Here is a 21,508-nt window from a genome sequence, read left to right on the forward strand (position 1 = left end):
TAGCTTCACCTACCATTAATTTTTAGCCAGGTCTCTAATGCATCAGTTTACACAACCACTGCAGTCATACCACTTTTCTTGCTTTCCAGAACTTCTAAGCAACAGTTTAAAGTAGTAAATATCAGAGTACTTACAAGCTTCATAAAACTCAGGGTAATACATAATCATCTTCTATCCCTAAGGTAGCAAAGCCAAATTCAAATTTTAGTGTTGTACAATGTACAACTTTCCTGTACAATGATTAAAAGGACATCTGCAAGTTGAGGGAAAAAAAACAAAGACTTAGGCCTGTTGCTCCCATAACTTAGCAGGTGGGATTCCTTAGTTCATGGACACAGTAGCAAGGGCATTATGCAGCTGTAATCACTGTAACTCTAAACAAGCCACATGAGGATCTAAGATATACCATCCTAGATTGGATTTTCCTCATCAGCTCCCAAGTTCAAGAAAGTAAAAGCCCGGAAGAGTGCTACCTGTGGTGCTCACCTCCCACAAAGCAGATTAGATTTACATCTTAGCATGCTTGATGAACAAAGGATGAAGCAATACAAGACAGCTTCAGAAGGGCTGAAGAATCTGTTAGTTTATAATGATCATGCAGTCTAAGCAGCAGGCATCAACTCCCAGATGGAATTCAGAGCAATGAATGCTTAAAACTCATTCAGGCTCTGCTTCAGCTTCAATAGCTTGTAAGATGACCTTCCTTTCAAAGCCATTATGTTACTACATCTTGGGGACATGGTACGTAGGGTCTACTGAAAATAGAGAAGTTCACTATTACACAAGTTAGATCAGCCTTTATTAAAGACAAAACTACATTAAATTTTTACTAGTAAAAGTTTCAGAATACACTTTAAAAGTCATGATTCAGAGGTGGCATATCAATGATTTCATCCAGAGTAGAAAGGAAATCAGTAGTTGATTGTAGCAAGTCTGGAAGTCAGAAAGAGTAAGTCAGTTCAAGAAACAGAATTTTACACTTTAGAACACAGACTAGATCCTAACTGATTAGCACAAGTCAAGTGACTCAGAGATACAGTTGGATTGTATAAACTACTTCCGTGTAACTGACTGGTTAGCAATACACTGCAACTGACTACTCTGCAACATTACTATTACCTTTATTAAGAGTTGGCCAGTGAAAAACCACCTTAGTTGCATGCCAGTTTTCAAGATCAGACTCCTATTCTAGTAGTTTAGGACAGCAATGGCAGTTTCCTTATTGTAACATCTCAAAGCTTCCCTCCCAAACAATTAATAAGCACTTTTATACACTGAAGATCATGCAAGTCTCCACTTACCACACTCCCATGACATTTGTGGGAGCTTCACAGGAGAAGGAACCATGTTTACAAGTCTGTCAGATGTACTTCCAAATATCATGAGGGGAACACCACTCAGGGTCAGGTGGCTTAGCTTATGCTCTTCAGGAACATCAAAGCTCTCAAAGTCTGTTTAGAAAAAAAATACTATAGTTTACTAACAGTAATACAGCAACAGTAGCTTTGGAAGCAGCAAGTCCTTCTAGATTTAATTACGACCAGGTCCAAAGTTGTTTGCATAGCCTCTAACAGCTATAGAAAATTTAGATTTCTACTACACAACCAGAGGAATTAGGATTCAGCAGTAGAAATTTCTCCAGTTACTTATTACCATCTAAAGTATACACTTACAAAAAGTCTACACTTCAGTACTGCTTAAGTATATCCTTCTGAGTGCTTTTCTTCCAGATGCCATTTAATGAGTTGAGAGACTACACCTTAGTATTTGGAACCAGCTTCCTGTCACCACAGTAACAGCCTCCAAAGACTACATGCCTTAAGTATAGCTATTGCAGTTGAATATTCAAACAGGATGAGCTTCATAAGCAGTGAGCAACCTTATGTTTAAGAAAGGACTCCAGAAATGCAGTGCCAGCTTGGTTGTCACAATAGCTTAGCTAAAGCCTTAAGACAAAGTTAACATTCAAAAAAAGCCTAATTATTCATTTTCATAACTACACCAATAGTTTCTTACCTAGAGGATCATAGGGGAACATATTTTCCATTTCTGGATAGGCTTCTTCAGCTACTGCATCACAGCTTTCTAATCCAGCAGTCTTTTCAGTAATCTTAAGGAGAAAGACATTATTCATCTGAGCTACTGTAATTTTCTCTTTTAGGACCTGTATTAATGGTTTTTCTGTGCTGCATAGGTCTACAGAGAAGTACATCTGCAACAAAGTCCTAAGAAATTATGGCCAAGTTTTTACACCTTTAATGCAAATAAGTAGAAGGGCAAGTGCTTCAGCTGATTAAGTCTAGCAATATGCTACACAGTGGCAACAGATCACTGCACTAGATGATCTGGGTTCTAGTATTAGCTCCTAATGCTTAGAATGCCAGCAAGACAATAAATCAGGCTATATCTTCTCTAGAGTCACTTCTGAGTATTACTCAAGCCATGATATCCCCTGTACCTCTGTAGGTAAGCTATACATTACTTTTTCCTGCAGAAGTGTTATACTCACCTTCTTTGAAGAATAAGGTTGACTTTTCTGTTTCAGCTGTTCTTTCTTGCTTGGTGCTTCTAGAGTTCTGTTCACATTTCCAAGAGCCTTTCTGACAGACAGTGATGTAGCTGGAGATGTACTGATCATTTTCTTTGGAAGTGGAGTAACAACCTGTGTTCTTTCAGATAAAACTTTTGCTAGAAGGAAGAGGAGCAAGTTTTATGCTTCATGTAGTTGTAAAACTTGTTCCATTATGTGCATATACTGGAAAACTGAGTGCCGTAAAAACCACTGTTCTCTACTCATAACAAGTCTTGTCTAGCATAAAAGCACAGTGATTTTCACTTTTACAATAACTGATGTTCTTAGCAGAACTGGTCAAAGATAGGTATGCAGATAAACCCTACTGGTTTACTCAGTGTTGCATATACTCACAAGATGCTGAGGGCCGTCTTGGCTGATTTTTAGCAGCACTAACTTCACCATTCTCTTTATCAATGAAGATTAGTGTTGCCATCTTCAGGCTGAGACCACTCTGGGAAGTCCACGAGCAACAAAAAAAGAAAAGAGAGAGAAAGTCACAGCACACTATAGCACATTTTAACAAGCTACATTAGAGACTACAAGGCAACCCTGGGCTGCTTCCTAGAGGAGGAACCAACACATGTGTCTCCATTTCAGAGTAATTTAAGTACAGGCCTTACAGAGGAGGGCATTATTAGTGCACATGTTGGTCTCACAATAGTCTTAAAACAGTTCACATGAGTCTGGGAAAACAGCAAGGTGTCACTAGTAACCCAGAGCATCTCCCCACACAGCAAAGAGGAGCTCTGCAGATCTCACCTTGAACCTATCTCTTCCACGGCTGAGGCAGAGAGGCTATTCACCACTCAAGGGGAAGAGCCTCAAGGAAAAGCTGCCTTGGGTGGAGCTTAAAGCACAAAGCCAAAGCAAGATTCACAGCTACAACCCTCAGTACTTTCCATGCTTAGGACACCTTCTGGCCAGGGCCCCAGGAGCCATGCCCACACACCAAGGAGCAGCTCCCCGTTTAGCCAAGCAAAGCCAGCCCTAGCCGCCTGCCCAGCCCAGCCGCGCTTACCTGGCAAACGCCCCCTCAAGGGCTGCCACCAGGCCTGCGTTACGGAGCAGAACCGCAGCACCCGCGGTCCAGAGAGCCGCGCGCGTTCCGGGCCACGCGAGACCCGCCCCGGAGCGAAGCAAGGAGGGCAACGGCCGCGCGCGCCCGCCCGCCGACCCCGGGCAGCCCGCCGGGACCCCGCTCACCGCCCAGCAGCGCCCCGCGCCCCGCCCGCCGGCGGCTTTTAAACCCCCGCCGCACCTCCCATTGGCCGGTTAGACTAACGCTCAGGCTGCTGATTGGCTGCCGCTAGTCTCGCGCGGCCGGGGGGGGGGGCATTGCTGCCGTAACTGCTTAGCCCCGCCCCAGCAGACGCGTTCCGTTGGGGGCGGGGCGCGGCGCGGCGCATTGTGGGGCGCGGCGCGGCGCCGTGGAGCGGCCTAGCCGGTAAACAAGGGCGGCGGGGCCGGGGCCGGGGCCGGGCTTCCGCGGCGGCTCTGGGTCCCGGGGGGGCGGCCAGGCCGCGCCAGGCGGTCTCTGGGTCCCGGGGGGGCGGTGGGCCGCGGCGCTGCCCCGGCGCGTGCTGCTCGCGCCCCTGGACCGGCGCGTTTATTTATCTTTCGTTACAGGGGAAATAAAATGGCGTCGGGGGCGGTAGTTAACGCAGCTCCTTCGGGAGGATCGAGTGATGTTAGCCTGGAGGAACCGAAGAAGATGACAAGGGAAGACTGGAGGAAAAAGAAGGAGTTAGAAGAGCAGAGGAAACTGGGAAATGCACCTGCTGAAGTGGACGAAGAAGGGAAGTAAGTTCTGTTAAACCTACAGTTACTCCGAAGTAATAATAGTTTTGAAAAGTACGCTTTTTGCTTATTGTGATTACAGATTCTGAGGGGCAGCACGAAAGGTGAATGCAGAGCTGAACTATTGTACTTGTGAATTTGATTATAACATCCCGGCCTTCTTCAGATGTATAGACTTTTAATTTTTTGGGGGGGAACCCTATGCTCCCTGCTGGTTTGATCTGTTAGAGTGTTGCTAAAAAACTCTGCCCTGTGCAGATCCTTACAAATGGTGTTTTAAAAGTGAGCACTAGGTAATGCTGGGGAACTTTACTGTGCAGCTTATCAATTTCTTTCCTTCTTTCTGTGGTTTCCACATGGCTGTTCGCCATCTTATTGCTTCTCTGACACTCTCTGAAGAGGAAGGCTTTTGCTATTTTTTTAATAAAATAAAAATTTGATTTGGAGTGAGAAAGATTAGGTGAATTGACCACAACAAAACATCCCCAAAAAGTCTGTATTTTTTATAACTTATTCTAGAATGCATTGTAACAACTTTAGTGATTATTTTATGATCAGTTCTAAAAAACTGAAGTTGAATGTAAAAGTTATTCAGCTTAAGTTGCAGTTTTTTCCTGTGCTATATATTTATTACATGACTTCTTTTATAGAGATATCAATCCTCATATTCCTCAGTACATATCATCAGTACCATGGTACATAGATCCTTCTAAAAGACCCACTCTAAAGCACCAGAGACCTCAGCCAGAGAAGCAGAAACAGTATAGTTCTTCTGGAGATTGGTACAAACGAGGAGTTCAAGAGGTACGCAAAAGATAATACTTGATTCTATGAGGAAGGAAGAATAGAAACATTGATTTCTGGAATTTTCTATATATTCTGATCATGTGTTTTAAACAGGACAGGAGCTGGTAATTCTTAATCAGGTATTTTGCAGTGTTTGGTGACAGATGAAATCTGTGTTATGGCTTTGTAGAGAGCACATATACTTTTCCTGTATTGAAAAAAAATGGAATAGTTATTAGGAATATGTATATGAATCTTGATGTAAGCTTGAACAATGCTGTTTTTGTTATTTTTGTTTAGCATGCTGTAGCAACTAAGTATCGTAAAGGAGCTTGTGAGAACTGTGGTGCATTGACACACAAAAAGAAAGACTGCATGGAGGTAAACTTGACTTTTTTAATGTTTTTGAAAACACTGCAAAATTTACTTTAGTGGAAAGTAGCTGGGTATAAATAAAAGGAAGGTTATTAGTTTTCTCAGATATTGAAGTGTTGCTTGAAAATTTCTAAAGCAACTCTTATACAGTATAAAACACTCTGCCATTCAGGATGTTGTGTATCAACAAGATGTGAAAAGAGCTGCAATAATAGGTGAAAATGTTTGTCATCTAATTCTTTTCATTAATTTGCTTTTGCTCAAGTGGTGCTGAGGCAAACCTGTTTTCTTTCATGTCAGTTAAGAGTACTTTCCAGGAATTGTGTTTTAATTCCTTTCTTAACTGTGGAAAATATTTATATGGGGCTGCAATAAATGGATAGATTTTAGACAGCTACATTACTATAGAAATCTAGAAATGAACTATTTACATTCACTTATGATTCCCAGGTTTCCAATACTGGATTAAACCAGCTTTAGAGGATCTCGGTCGACTCACATCTTTTAAGGTGAACAACATGGTTCAGTCTAATGAACTGATCCAGCCAGGTTTTTTCCTTTCAGAGACCTAGGAAAGTTGGAGCAAAATACACAGGCATGAACATTGCACCAGATGAACATGTGCAGCCTCAGTTAATGTTTGATTATGATGGAAAGCGAGATCGTTGGAATGGCTATAACCCAGAAGAGCACATGAAGATTGTAGAGGAATATTCCAAAGTTGACTTGGTATGTAGATGCTGTAGTTTATGGGGAACGATGTTAGCTAGAGATAAGGGGGAGGCATGTTTGCTCTGTGCACTCTAATACTGGATCTTGTGCTATATTCATAACGAAAAACAGAGATGGATTCTGTTTGATAACAAACTTAGCTTGAACTGGAAACTCATATCAGAACTGGCAACTGAGGATGAGTCTGCACAGTAGATGAGTTGTCTCTCTAAATTGCCTGCATTTTACTAGGCTAGCCCCAGAATTCATTATTGAAAATGAAGATTGAACTACAGAAAGGAATTTATAAGTTGGCTGTACTGATCAGAGTTTGCATCTGTATTTCCTTATATACATATAAAATATTTGTATATTTATTTACATATATATCATTACATTTGGAGCAGTGGACTAACTGTAAATGTCTCTGTGCAGATCAGCACCTAACTGTTGCAGTTAATCTAGCTGCGTGCACCAAATCCATGTGGACACTACTAATGTCTCAGGAAAAAAAAATAATAGTTCACCACCTTGACTGGATGTTAGGTCTGTTTTAAAAGGCAGTTAGATGCCTAGGTACCTTTGTGGGCCTGATCTGAGTGTTTTCCTGTAGTGCACAGGAAAGCTAATGCTAGGTGAAGATATTCTGGATTTTAGTGATGTGATGGGAGAATATAAAGAAGATGGAGCCAGACTCTTCTCAGCAGTATCCAGTGACAGGATAGAAGAGTCAATGGGCAGAAACTGAAGCACAAGAAACTCCATTTAAACATATAAAAAAAAAAATCTTGTACTGTAAGGGTGGTTGAACTGGAACAGGTTGCCTAGAGAGGTTATGGAGTCTCTATCTTGGAGATATTCTAAACCCAGCTGGGCACAGTCCTGAGTAACCTGCTGTAGCTGACCCGCTTTGAGCAGAGCAGTTGTACTAGAGGATCTCCAGCGGGCCTTTCCAGCCTCAGCCACTGTGCAGTTCTGTGATGTCAAACGTGTTGTTCCATGTTGCTTTAGAGTCTCACTTTAGTCTTTGGCAGTTCCTAGATGGACCATAAATGCTAGCAGTGTCAGTCATGACCTAATTTAAGCATTGAAGTTCCTAACTAGATTCATCCTACAAGGACACAATAATAAAATGCTTGTTCTTAAGCTGTATTGAACTACTTTATCTTTTTTCTTTTTTTAATCTAAAAATTGATGGCTGGGGAGTATTTTTTAGGAAGTTCGTAAGGTTGTCATAGCTGTCTAATCGCCAATAAACTGGTGTAAGTAATCCTATAATATAGAACAGCAAAACAGTTAGTATATGCACATTTAGTTTGCTTGTTAACTCAAAAAATGTGGTGAGACTGGGATAGACAAACTGGGCTGATGTTTTTTTGACAAGCCCCCAGAGAATTAGCAACCCAACTTTTGTAAAAATTAATACTTTCTAAACAGTAGTGGTCATAAGAGAAGCTTGTGATGAATCTTACTACACACTTGCTATTAAAAGAAAATATTAAAACAAATTCATGATATGCAGGCCAAACGTACACTGAAAGCCCAGAAGCTTCAGGAAGAGTTGGCATCAGGAAAGCTGGAGCAAGTGGTAAGTAAACTAAATCCTAATTCATTTTTGTTATGTTGAATAAAGACAGAAAGGTCACTTCTGCTCTCTGATGCTCTTATTCTGCAGACTGAGTATCCTATTGCTTTCTCTGCTCTTCAGTAATGCAAATTTCTTCTTAATACAAGCGTATTCTGTGTCACTTAGAAAGAATTCAGAGAACCTCCTTTCAAATGAGAATGCCTTTCTTTTCCCTTCCTGGGCAAGACTTACCTGCTTCAGTTTTGGCAATTAGTAATCTAGCTAAAATGAGTGATAGAGAATTGTGGGTCTGAAAAGAATTGTTTTCCATATAAAAAATTAATTCATGCACTAAAATGAGTTTTTGCATTTAAAGATTGTTATGTCTGACTAGTGTGGTTATAACCATTATATGACTATGGATTGTTTGATTAATGCTTAGTATAAATAGGAATAGGAAGCTTTTTTCTTTTTTCTTAGAACTGAACTTGTATCTTCTTCAGTTGTTGTTTCACTTTTTGTAGTGTCTCTGGTTATTTGAAGGCTGAGAGTATGTATTTCCCTCTGTCTCGCAATTCTACAGAGTTTGCATCTCCTGTTAGATTATAGTCAAGGCTTTTACGTTATTTAAAAATATTTTTTATATATAGATAGATATATGTATTATATTTATATTATTTATATATTTTAGTTTTTTATATTAAATTCTAATTTAAAAGGTATTTATGATATTTTTTTAAGTTTAGAGGCGAGTAGAAATCAGTAGTAGTGAGAAGTATTTTGTGGAGTTTTCTTAATCAAAATATACTATAAGAATAAAACACATCAACCAATAGAGTCCGTAAAATCGGGCCTCCATTTTCCATATATTGTCACCTTGCCTTTTTTTTTGCTAGATGGCACCGTAAACTTAATCTCCTACTCAACGCAAAATACATAGTAATCCTGAACTTCTTTCCACTCTTTTTGCCACCATAGGGCAGGATTTTTAGCCTCCATATATTCATTCCTTACAAAATAGAATTGGTAGAAGAAAAGTACATTTGAACATAAAGAATCATATCTGATAAACAGAGAAGCAAGACTGGTGCCTCTTCTCATAAGAGTGCTGGTCTTCCCGGACTCCAGTTGTTTTGATCTTTACTACCCCAAGGATTGTCACATTAAAGGCTAACCATTAAAAAAAAAAAAAAAAAGTTTGGCTACGTTTCTCCAGTTGAAGTTATGGTTTCTGATGTATGCTCAGTATTCCTGTCATTCCTAATTAAATACTTGCATTTATATTTATTAATATGTAGTTTTGAGTTTCTTAGGGTTTTAGAATGGAATTGTATTTTTTTTTTTGTCATGATGAGCTGTTCTGGTCTAAAGCATTAATGTTCAAAGGTGTAACAAAGACTTTACTTAACAACGATAGTTTTAGAATTTGCCACTCTTGCAAGGGCTTGAAAATTTTCATACAGTACAATACAATGAAAAGGTCTCCAACATGTTTCTGCAATAGAGACACTTAAAACATTTAGATGGTAGTGGTCTTTGTGCATTTTGTAACACAATTACTGTATTTTGTTTCCAGCAAGTCTATGCCATAGGCATAAGCTCTGCTTTGATTGTTCTTTATCTCCCTGCCTTCTTCCTTCTCTCCACTGTCTTGTGTTCGCTGCTGATGTGCTCTTTGTTTGCTGCAGAATTCCCCAAGACACCAATGGGGAGAAGAGGAACCAAATTCACAGACGGTAAGATGATTATCCACTACATCACACCGTGGGGAGAAAAACAGGACCTGTAGTTAGTGAAGCAGTGAAATTGGGGTGGCAGAAGAGTTTCAGTATTGGCTTCATGCTGCCTTTTTTCTTGGGCAGAAGGTGCTGGATTTCATAGTTCACTCCTGTGTGTTGTCAAACCTTAGAGAGCAAGAGAATGAACAAAATGTACATGTTAAAAATTAGTTAATGTAACTGTTTTCTTAACATCATCACAGTTGTGATTTTGTAATTGTTTCATTAGTGGAAATCCTGTGATGGGTCTGAACAGTGGAATGTAACTGCATGATAGATTAGCATACTTAATCCTAAGTAAATGGTGCTAACTTTTAACTACAGAGTTTGCAGAATTTTTAATCAAATCACTAAAATCAGGTTTTTACTTGTTTCTAGAGCAAATGTTCATTTTATTTACAAGTTTCCCATCTCTCTCCTCAGGAAAGAGATCATAACAGTGAAGATGAAGATGAAGATAAATATGCAGATGACATTGATATGCCTGGGCAGAACTTCGACTCTAAAAGACGTATCACAGTCCGAAATTTACGTATTCGGGAAGATATTGCAAAAGTGAGTACAGAATTCTATCATTGATTATCTTTTTTTATTAATGTTTCAAAATTTGTACTATTATTAATAAATTTGGTGTTTAGAGATGAAGGTCTATTCTCAGTTCTCCTGCTGCTCATATTAGGATTTCTCAAAGGTCATCCCCTTGCATAGATTTCCTTTTTTAAAGTATCTAAGTTGGGGGTTATAGTACTAATTTCAGTTCTTTTAAAGCCATAATTCTTAATCAAATATCTTGTATGTTCTTTTCTTCCCCTAGTACCTGAGGAACCTAGATCCAAACTCTGCTTATTATGATCCCAAAACAAGAGCAATGAGGGAGAACCCATATGCTAATACAGGGAAGAATCCAGACGAGTAAGTTAAAACAGGGAAATGCTCATCTATCCAACAAAAATCTGTTAAAAAATGAGATGACTTAGTAATTTTTTATTTTCTTGCATACCTGTGTCTCCTTTTATTAATGAATCCCTAATCCATTATGAATAGAAAGATCTTTTAGTAGTACTTATGATAAACATGAAAAAATTATTGTTACCAGCATTTTTTTATTTCTGTTAATATTTATAGTATTTTAATGATCCTCAGGGACATGAGGACCACCACTTAGTGTACTGATACGTATATGGAACAAGGATAAGAACAGTCTGTCGTATCTAGAGATTTTATTTATAAACAAAAATGATGTTTATGAAAAGTGTTTCAGTAACTGAATCTAAAACTTCATCCCTTACTTGTTCAGAGGCATTGAGAAGCAGATACCTAGCATGATGTATCTGTGATGTCTAACTAAATGCCTGAATTAGGAATAAAAGTTCCTTGTGTATTAATTAAGTCTGCATAGGAAAGCTCTGAAAGCTTGGCTTTGTTTTTGGCTTGGACAGCTTAAAAAAAAAAAAGAAAAAAGAAAAAATGCCTTAAGCTGCCATTTGGCTACACACAAGACTGTCTCACTTAAAAACCCAAGTCAAGCACTTGAGCTGTGACCCAGCCTTGACCTATGTAGTGTGGCGGACGTACAGAGTAGATAGGCTGTGACTACAAATGTTTATTCAGAATATAGTAATTGGATTAGCTTACTGTCTGAAATAGAATAGCAGTGGCTAAATGCTGGCAAATAACGCTCTTTCCACCTCTCCTTGCCCTCAGCTAGAATAATGCTAGTCAGTCCATTTTATTTCAGATGCAGAAGCTTTTGCTTCTCTCTAGAGTTGTAATTTGACCTTTGTCAAATCCATGTTTCTGCCACAGCGTTGCAGACTGAAAATTTGTCAGAGTGGGTTTTGAGGAAATGAAAAGAGGGGGAAGCTGGACTGTTAACATTTGATTTTTCAACCTGTGGTTTGTATACTCTTTGTGAGTCACTTCAAAGTGGTGCGCAAATAATAACTACAGAAGGCAAAGCTATTGTCAGGCTTTAACTCACTACAGTACCCAGAGCGAGAAGAGATCCACAAATCCAAAACCCCAAATCACTGTGCTAGAATATCACTTGCCATTCACATATATTTATTGTGCAATTAGATCCAAGCTTGGCTTCATGGTGCTTGGTATCCTGTGCCCAGATAGAGCTCCTGTTCTGCATCTTGGAATGTATCAGTGTAACCATAGGCATCAAGTTTTCTGAATTGCTCTGTAATGGTTTTATGACTATGGGAGGCTAGACTTTTAATTCAGGTACTGAGTTGAATGCACCTTCTTCTCCTTCCATCTTAACTGTCTGGACACAGAGGAGAGTTTTTACTTTCCTGTTGGTGTTCTGTGAGCGTGTTTTAAAAAGGGAAAATTATGGAAATGATGTGTTACTTGCATGCTAAAAATCACGTTGTTTTTTTCTGCAGAGTTGGTTATGCAGGTGACAACTTTGTCCGTTACACTGGTGATACCATTTCAATGGCACAGACTCAGTGTAAGTGGGGGGGGGGGGGTTGGGTGTTTGTTTTTGTTTTGTTTTCTGGGGGCAGAGGGTAGGGAAGGGAAAATATTTAAGTTAACAATACTGCTTTTTTGAAAAGGAGAAAAAATCCTATTAGATTTAGATTCAATTTTTTAAAAATCATCACAAAACTAGAGGTAGTAATTTGAGTACATATGTTGTTTTAGAGTAAATACTGAGTGACACCTCTTGTGTACACAGTGTTTGCTTGGGAAGCTTATGACAAAGGCTCTGAAGTTCATCTTCAAGCAGACCCAACCAAATTAGAGCTACTTTATAAGTCCTTCAAAGTGAAAAAAGAAGATTTCAAGGCACAGCAGAAAGAAAGCATCCTAGAGAAGGTAATAGACATTTGGTTTTACTTAAGGTTTTTATTGAGTTTGGATCTTAGGGAACAACTTACCTTACTAATGCTGTGTTGAAACGTGTCAGCTGTTCTGCTCAGCTTTATGATATATTTGTGTGTGTGTGTAATAAACTATCTAATCTGTTGGATTCAGTAAATATAGGTGGAGTAGGAATCTAGATAATTTCATTTTAAAAATAATACAAGTGGTTAAAATCTTTTACTGTTTAGGAGTGGCATCTTTTCTGAAAGCTGTCTTCAAAAACTATTTCTAAATGTTTCTTTCCTCTTAAGAAGTGTGAAAAGCTTTTGGATACCAGAATTTTTAGACTCTAGTTTTAGGTGCAGTGTTCTGAATAAATACTTATTTTATATTTTGTTACCAGTTTCTCGGACAACTGAATAAAAGCTATATCACCCATGTAGATTCTAACCCTTTCAACATTCAGGCTGTTTTTCCAGCTTTTGCTTTGCTCTGAATGCTTTTCCTGCTCTGAAAAATCTCTAAAGTGAGGAATATAATAGCACTATTATAACCCTTCAGTCATTAAATAATAATAATAATCTATGGCCACAGTAGGAGATGTGCTTCTCTTAGCTATTGACTAAAGATAAAACTGTCTCCACCTCCTTCTCCAATGTAGTATTTTGTTCTGGAGGTCATATAGCCTCAATAGACAAGACACTGAAGGTGAAGTTTTTGAATTGTCTACTTAACTACATACAAGTTTTTTTTCAAAACTCTTTAAGTGTCATTTGTATTTACATTGTAGTATGGAGGACAAGAACATCTAGATGCCCCACCTGCTGAACTGCTGTTAGCTCAAACAGAAGATTATGTGGAATATTCTAGGCATGGAACAGTCATCAAAGGACAAGAGAAGGCTATTGCTTGCTCTAAATATGAAGAGGATGTAAAGATCAACAACCACACGGTAAGCAACTAATTTAAACTTTAAAAATTAAATTTCCTCCCTTTAATGGGGGTGAGGTGTAGAAACGGTGCAATATAATTGAAACAGCAAATAAATAACTATTTTTTGAAGTGTGGCATGCTCCCTTTTCTACTAAGCAGGAATTTTAAGATCTTATAGGTGCAGTGGAATTTGAGGAATTGTGATGGAAATCTTTAAAGAAACTGAAGGGGAGTTATTGTTAAATTTTCCCCTTGCCTTGAGTATGAGTTGGCCCTATGCTGTCACTCTTCTGTTTTTGAAACCATACCTGTTAAGACTAGTGTAAAATTGCAGATGTATTTCTCATAAGTTCCCCTTCTAAACTGTTTGAATAGGTTACTCCTTATCAGGAAAAAACCTCAGCAATAAATTGCAGCTTGCCTCTCATGAGAGTGTCTGTATGGATGTAACTGCTATGGTATTTCCTTTTGCAGTGCATTTGGGGTTCATATTGGAAAGAAGGCAAATGGGGTTACAAATGCTGCCATTCATTTGTCAAGTTCTCTTACTGTACAGGAGAAGCTGGGAAAGAAATTGCTGTAAGTATTGCCTTATTTAGTCACTTAGAAACAGCTATAGAGCATCCATCTGTATACTTCTTAAAAAAATAAATAAATAAAAGCTAAATTTTAACTTGTCCATTCATTTTCAATTGCGCTTTGTAAATGGATATCCTTCCTATTGTCTGCTGTGTAGAATACTGAAGCAAGCTTAGCGGAAGACCAACCCAGGGAGGAAGAACACATGACAAAACCCAAAACTCTGATGGAGGTAGGCTGTTTCCCTTTCTAATGGAAGAAGTACTTTTCTTCAGCATTTTAAGAGATGGAAACATATATGTAACTACAAAATTGTATTTCATCATTTTAATGAGTCTGAAAGACTGCGTTATTCAATCATTTACATCTCTTCTGTATTCAAAACTAAGCTCTGAAATAGCATTAATAGACACCTGGGATCTGATGTCTTGAACATTACTAATGTTTGCTCATTGATTCTTAACTGTAGCTGTTTTTCCACTTTACAGATCCACCAAGAAAAACAGAAGGACAAGAAAAAGAAGAAACACAAGAAAAGCTCAAACTCAGATAGTGAGGGTGAAGAGAAAAAGAAGCAGGAAAAACTTAAAAAGGTGCAGTATACTTTTCGAATGCATTTTAGAACAATGTCTATTTTATGAAAACTGTAATTTAGTTCTTGTATTCAGTGGGAGTTTCTTTGCTAATTTTGAGTTGAAGCAAAATCAAAATGCCATTAGGATATTCTTAGGTACATAGCTGTTACTCCCTGTTTCTGCTCGTATGTACTGTGTTGGTGCAAGCTTTGACCTCATGCAAACACGCAATAAATATTTAGTTTGGAAGATTTAAGTTTATAGGACTTAGAACACATCATAGGCCCCTATTACAGCTGTAGATCTGTAATAAAAGGCGTTTTAGAACACAAGGATTTGGCTATTGAGGAAAGATGGAGAGATCAAAGCTTGACTTAACACTTTCTATCCCAGACTTGGGCCCAGTTTTGCAGTTGATGCAAAAAAATCCATCCACGATCCATCTACGTATAGAGTTTTGCTGAATGGAACTCTACACAAGCATAGCAGACTATCTCTGGATACCTAATGTTAATCAAAACACATTGGAATTACGACTTCTTTTGAATAGCAAGGAGTAGCAGTAGTTTGAGAAATGGGATAGTTTGTGTTCAGAAAGCATTTTTAACATCACACCCTGAGTGAAAAGCACTAAAATGACATGCTTGTTTATCAGCTTTTGTACTTTCTGGATCACAGTTGCATTCTAGGTAAAACCTTACTTGATTTTGGCAACTGGAAGGCTGGAAAGGGATTAAAATATCTTGTTTGCTAAACATCACCTTAGCTCATTTTAAGTTAAACGCTCAAAAATAAGCATTAGATGAAGTGTGCTGTAGGTGGGCCAGACAAGCATGCATTGATGCATCCCACCATTCTACTTCCTGCTTGTTCATTGTACTATAATCTAATATAAACTTTCACTGTTTTTTTTTTTTTTTGGTTTTGTTTTGGGGGTTTTTTTTTTGGTTTTGTTTTTTGGGTTTTTTGCTTCCACTTCAGGCATTAAATGCAGAAGAGGCTCGTCTCCTCCATGTTAAAGAAATCATGCAGTTAGATGAGAGGAAGAGACCATATAACAGCATATATGAAACCAGAGAGCCAACAGAGGAGGAAATGGAAGCCTATAGAATGAAACGTCAGAGACCTGATGATCCCATGGCCTCTTTTCTTGGACAGTAATTGTAATGAAAATCATTCCAATACACAAGACTTTTTTCATACTTGTTTACAGGTCTCTAGATGCTTGCTTACCTTCCATGTGTGTAATAGATGCCAGAAAAGGCAGAGTTTCTTTTCTTGTGCCACAGAAGCTACTGAAAAGTTCTTACAACAGACATAGGCAGTACTGTATGTACAGCAGTTCTAGTGTGTGTGTGTGTGTGTATATAGACACACACTATGTATGTATGTATGTATGTATATAAAATGCATTCACCCACTTAGTAAATTCTCCTGTTGGAAGAGGAAGGATCTGATAGTGGCTGGAATTCCAAATACATTGGGCCGCCTAATTTACGTATGGAGACATGACAAATTCAGTGGAACTGACTAACCAAAAGAAATGGTCAGCAGATGTCACTGTTGTATGGAGCAAATATTGTTGAAAATAAACTTGATACAGTTTTATTTCTAAAGGGACTTGCCTATCACGTGGCTTTTAAAAGAAAACTAGTTTTTCTTGATCACTTTGTAATAAGTATTTTGGAAATGTAAAAATTGATTGCTTTGTACAGTGTTGGTTAAATTAATATAAAGGCCATAAATGCTGTACAGTCTTTGGTTTGAAGAGGACAGGAGAAGCTGATTCTACAGAGCTTTTAAATTCTATTTCTATTTAAATAAAAAACTGTTCCTTCATCCATGCTTCCATGCTTCCTGTAATGCTGACATCACTATGATAAGTGTAGTTATCCAAAAAGTTGTGGTCTTATCTGTGGTGTTTCTGCAAATGTTGGCATAGAAATTTCAGTTGCAGATATCTGAGTTCTTTGATGTTCTGTTTGATGTTTAACAGTATATATCTTACCCTTTGTAACTTCCAAAATCCCATTATGTGGTGTAATACTGAATGTCAAGCTGTAATACCTTACGACAGTGTCATGCAGCATCTGATATGGCTTTAGAACTGGAAGAATTAAGAATTACTTTTTGTTTGTTTGTTTGTTTTATTAAATATGGCTTTATAACCATGTTAAATGTGATTGTATTAATGGTGAATTCTGTAATCATGTCCTTTCTTCTTATAATGAAGAACCTGGTTATAATTCCTTGTTTTGTAAACAGTGAAGGAAGTTAAAGGTCCCAGAAGAAAAGAAATATATTTTATCTATTTCTACCTGCAAAGCTGATTTCCTTTTATTATGTTTTTCTCCTAGTCTGCTTCTCCTGCGAGTATTTTTGCTATAAAAATACTAATTCTGAATACAATGCTTTGTGAGTTTAAAACTTCACTTTAAAATCCTCCTAACTCTTGCAAAAATATAACCAACTAGTGTGATCAAAGATCTGGAGTGGTATTGCCAGAAAAGGAAAAACTGTAAGTAGTGAAAATCAGCTTTTGCAGAGGTTGTTTTTATATTTTCACAAACAACATAGATGTAGAAAATCAGAGGGGAAATTACTAGGCAAACAGTTTTCCTACCACTTCACAAGTGCCTCACTCTAAGTTTCCATATCAGCTCATCTCTTGACCTTCCTTGGTTATGGGTAATTTCAAAGGGGAAGCTGCTCTTTTCTAACAAATAATTGCATGCAATAAGCATACATTTACATGCCTTGTGTATGCTTTCTCGTGATTGTATATTTAATTTAGTAGACAAATGCCAGTAACAGAAGTTTTGCTTTAGGCTTCAATAAAGTTCTGAACTGTAACTATCTGTGAAATTCTCGGTTATGATGAAATTTTTAGGTTAAGTATTTACAGTACTTTGGAGGCCCTCTGTTGTAATCTGAATGCAAGCTGTCCTCAAAAGATGTTCTGTATTAGCTGGTTTTAACTGTGAACTATTACCCTTCTAAGGCCTGTGACATTTGGAGTACTAGCTGGCAGTACCTCCAGCCTTGTTGTCTTTGCCAGTGCCAAGTTCAATTTGAAGGAAGATATGTCAAAAGAATCCATGTTAACAGTTCTTTGAGCTATTTGGATACATTTCTAAAAGTAGCTAGACTATTCTCTTTAGAGTAAAGGAGGCAATTCAGAAATTACACTGAAAAGCGCAATTTAGATTGAGAAACAAATAACTCATCAGTCCTGGCAGCCTGTAAGTTAAGATTTAAACTCTGACTGGTGATTATTTTTCTTCTGCGCAAGAGAAAAATGGGGAGAGAGTTGAAGATATGTGTATTTTAGAAGCCCAAAGAGCATGTTCTGTGCTATTAAACTGTCAGTTCAAACATCAGATCAAAAAAATGATTATAGGGAGGTATGTCTTTTACAAATAAACATACTGAATTCCATCTCACAGCACATTATGTGGATGGATTTTCTGTTCAAAACTTGAAAATATGACTAATCTACTTCTGGCATGCCCTATCTTCTAAAAAAAGAGGCTACAGGGAAGATGGGCCAGTTTCTTCACCAGTACAGCAGAAAGGTAGCTCCATAGAAAAGGGGATTAGTAATGTTTTATTCAACATGCAGCAGTCCTTTGAGCTTGTGAACGATGCAGAATCAATCTTCTCTGGATCAGTCTCAACAGTTAAGGGCAACTAAAAGAGGGATTAAAATGTGTTGTTCTATTTATAGCATAGGGTTAAATGTTAAAGAACACTGTGGGTCTGAGCATGGGGATTAATTTTCCTCCATCTGTTTCTCTTTGGATTTGGCAGGCAATATGATTATGCATATTCAAAGACAGCTTTCTATTGCACAAGAATATTTTTTTCCTTTCTATAATGAATTTGAAACAAGCTTGTTAATTATCTTGGACAAGAATTAATATACAATGAAAATGAGCTTACTGTAGCAGAAACAGCAGAAATTGAGAACTACTGTTTTTGCATGCACAAATATAGTAGAAGTGAGGTAGGAGATTCCTTAACCTGTTGATACAGATTAGTCAAATTCTGAAATTTTTGACATCTTTACTCTGAATCTGACCCTTGGCAAAGCTTTAAACTTAATTTCTCAGCTCCCTTCTCAAACATTGCCTCATTTTTTTCTTCCTGTTCAATTCTAGTTATTTGTGGTATGCTTGATCTGCATACTATAAACAAGCCAGCTGATTCAAAGATGTTTTCATTTTAGTAGGTGAAAATTTTTAATTTTGTTGAAGGAAAGGAAAAAGTTTAGCATTCTGTGTTATCTTTCAAAGCCTTCAAGGCATGCCAGAAGGTAGTGCTTTTACTATCTCCATGTTGCTTTGTAATTGGATCTTTATGGCTTTCCTTGAGTGGGTTAATGGAATTGATGCACTGTTCTACATATGTGTAATCAGTTTAGGCTGTTGAGGGATCAGAAGCAGGGATTTTTAGCAATGGTTAAAGATGAAATGGAGTTGTTGGTCCTTTAAGAAAAAGAAAAAAACAACTAAAGAGGCAAGATTTTCTGTGCCCACTAGAACAAGGACCATGCCTTGTGAAACCCAACAGCTGCAGTTTTCCATACCCCTTTTGGGTATGATTTTAACTATTTAATCATAGTATCATAGAGTATCATAGAATTGGTAGGGTTTGGAAGGGACCTCGTCTAGTCCAACCCTCAAATCATTGGTCTGTACAGGGATCGAACCTGACCCTGGCATTATTAGCGCCACGCTCTAACCAGCTGAGCCAAACCCAACCCTGCCTCATTCAGGCCAAAACATTGGGGCCTCAACTATGAGCAGGCAACTCCCTATCATTTTATTAGCATTTCTGTTTGGATTAATTTTGCTGAAGGTAACACAACAAAATAGAACCATTCTAACTTTAACATGAAATAAAGGTGTTTATATCTCTTAGGCGACTCAACCAGAAGCCCACCAGGGATACTAAGCAATGACGTTATCATCTTGCTTGTGCAGAATACAAGTTCATTTTGGACCTCAGAGAAATGGAAAAAAACTTTATTTTGCCTAACGGTACTTTGCTCTGTAGACAGACTAACAAATCCAACCTTCCTAGCAACAGTCTTAAAAGAATATTATTTCAATAATTCCAATGCATTTTAGAAATAACCACCACCCAGCAACTTATTTGCACTGCATTTGGAGCCAAGCACAGTCCTCAGCCTGTTGCTCTATAACCTCCCACTGCAGCTCTTAACACTGGAGCAGTTTTCAGATTATTTCCATATCACATTTGTTCATATATGCATTTGTTCTATATTTTTAATATAAAGCTGGTAACTTGTCTCACAAACAAGTTGTGAGATAGGGTTTTAATCGATTACTGCTTTTTATTCAGAAGCTCCTACAATGTACGCTAACATTGCGTTCGGGAAGCAATCATCAACATCCACTGACCGCTGAAGTGCAAGGCGTGAGCTTGGGGGTCACCCACTCTAATGGATGTCCTGGCCCAGGGCCAGCTGGTAGAAAGGCTACAGGTGGAGGAGGAGTTTCCTCATTTTCATAGCTTAGCACTTAACCTGATTCTGTACATGGTGGTTTTCTGCATATCTCGGTTTGGAAGGGGTTAGGCTATCAGCCTCTTGGTTACCCTAAGACCAAAGCTGAGCTTTACTAGGGAAAGGAAACTGTCGTCTTCCCTTGGTTTCTGGTTTTGCTCAGCTGTCCCTCCCTGCTTTAAAAAGTCTCACATTGGGCATGTGCAAAAGCAGACGAACTGAATGGCCAGGTCTCAACACCAGAGAGACTACAGTGTCTCATGCAGACAGTGAAGACCTAGCCTCATGTCCACTGTCTGCTTGGGTGTATTTAAGCTTCCAGCTCCTGCATTGTGAGTGAGGAGGAGCAGGAGGCAGGAGAAGGGAACAAGTACTTCCAACCTCTGTTGTTGGCGTTTTCAGTTAAGGATAAACAGACATTCCCTGAAACAGGAATTACAGCCAGCTCTCCTTGCTGCAGGCTCAAGTTCCTGCAGGCAAAGGAGAGGAGGCGCCTGGACCTCCCACATCCCCCAAGTGCTCCCGGCTATCAAGGAGCCACAGGTACAGCACAGTCCTGCAGTATATTCTGCTGACACTATACCTGTATTTTCTAAATATTTTAGGAATGACTGAAAGTCCATTCTTAGCAAATTCTCTGGGGGGAAAAAAATGTGAAATACTCTAGTTGGAGAGCAGCAGAGGGAGAAGGGATTTCATTTGTAGCTATTATTAGCTGTCCAGACTTTCACTGCTGCTGCGCAATGCAAGTGATTTGTCACACATCTCTGGAGGATGCTGCTTGTCCCTGAAGGGCAGAGGCACCGTACCATGATGCAGAGAAGTGACACTCAGTCACTGGGTTTCCTGGCCTGGGCAAATGCCATCACCAGCACTGCATGCTGGGGCTCCTGGCTCTGCTGCAAACTCCAGGCAAGAGGCTGGCATTTTTTGCTAATTCAAAGTCTGGCACCCACCGGCTTCAGGACACTAGGACTGTGAGTCAGGGAGAATTTGCGAAGTTTCTGGATCAGCTCTTGTGCATTGTTTGTTGTCCAAGTCTAGTAAATAAAAGTTATCTGCTATCCACCCTCTTCTCTGAGGTAGCTTTGGATGACAACCTATTCTATTTAACTTTTTCTTAGATAAACTAGTCATTACATTTCATTATCACTTGTTTAAAGGCCTGTTCCATAGGTTTTGACTCCTGTAGTTCTTTCCAGAGCTCCATATTTTTTCATACTCTTTTTAAAGTTTTCCTGGGAAATACAATTTCATAAGAGTTGTCTCTTGTCTAAATTTGTTAGATACCTAGGCAGGAGCCAGCTGTGGCAAGTACAAGACACTGCTGAATTTCACTTTGAATTAGAAGGTACACGAGACAAAAGAAATAAAAAACAAAACCGAACATATCTTCTGCATTATCTGCTTGCTGCAGCTCACTGATGTTTGGGGCGGATCCCACTTCCCTCTTTCCAAAATAAGATCCATTCATTTTTATCT

The 21,508-nt window shown here is 38.6% G+C and overlaps 2 protein-coding genes across 3 annotated transcripts; one reads left to right on the forward strand and one right to left on the reverse strand.

The window, feature by feature from the left end:
• Positions 1-800: 800 nt before the first annotated feature.
• Positions 801-3,890, reverse strand: PTTG1 (PTTG1 regulator of sister chromatid separation, securin). 2 transcript variants are annotated; one of them, XM_062587524.1, is made up of 6 exons: positions 3,834-3,890; positions 2,927-3,026; positions 2,510-2,688; positions 2,017-2,110; positions 1,302-1,451; positions 801-933 (listed from the first exon to the last, which is right to left on the reverse strand). In XM_062587524.1, the coding sequence occupies exons 2-6, from the start codon at positions 3,006-3,008 to the stop codon at positions 854-856; spliced, it is 585 nt and encodes a 194-aa protein (XP_062443508.1). In that variant the 5' UTR covers positions 3,009-3,026; positions 3,834-3,890; the 3' UTR covers positions 801-853. The 2 variants fall into 2 exon arrangements, with proteins under 2 accessions (XP_062443508.1, XP_062443507.1); XM_062587523.1 differs by lacking the exon at positions 3,834-3,890 and adding an exon at positions 3,594-3,769.
• Positions 3,891-3,965: 75 nt separating this feature from the next.
• Positions 3,966-16,674, forward strand: SLU7 (SLU7 homolog, splicing factor). The gene is made up of 16 exons (XM_062587126.1): positions 3,966-4,019; positions 4,202-4,375; positions 5,023-5,176; positions 5,459-5,539; positions 6,098-6,262; positions 7,767-7,832; positions 9,500-9,547; positions 10,013-10,144; positions 10,404-10,501; positions 11,986-12,053; positions 12,282-12,421; positions 13,200-13,361; positions 13,817-13,921; positions 14,079-14,153; positions 14,410-14,514; positions 15,478-16,674. The coding sequence occupies exons 2-16, from the start codon at positions 4,212-4,214 to the stop codon at positions 15,655-15,657; spliced, it is 1,743 nt and encodes a 580-aa protein (XP_062443110.1). The 5' UTR covers positions 3,966-4,019; positions 4,202-4,211; the 3' UTR covers positions 15,658-16,674.
• Positions 16,675-21,508: the final 4,834 nt, after the last annotated feature.

Source organism: Rhea pennata, chromosome 14 (genome assembly GCF_028389875.1).
Source record: "Rhea pennata isolate bPtePen1 chromosome 14, bPtePen1.pri, whole genome shotgun sequence".
Classification (NCBI taxonomy): domain Eukaryota; kingdom Metazoa; phylum Chordata; class Aves; order Rheiformes; family Rheidae; genus Rhea; species Rhea pennata.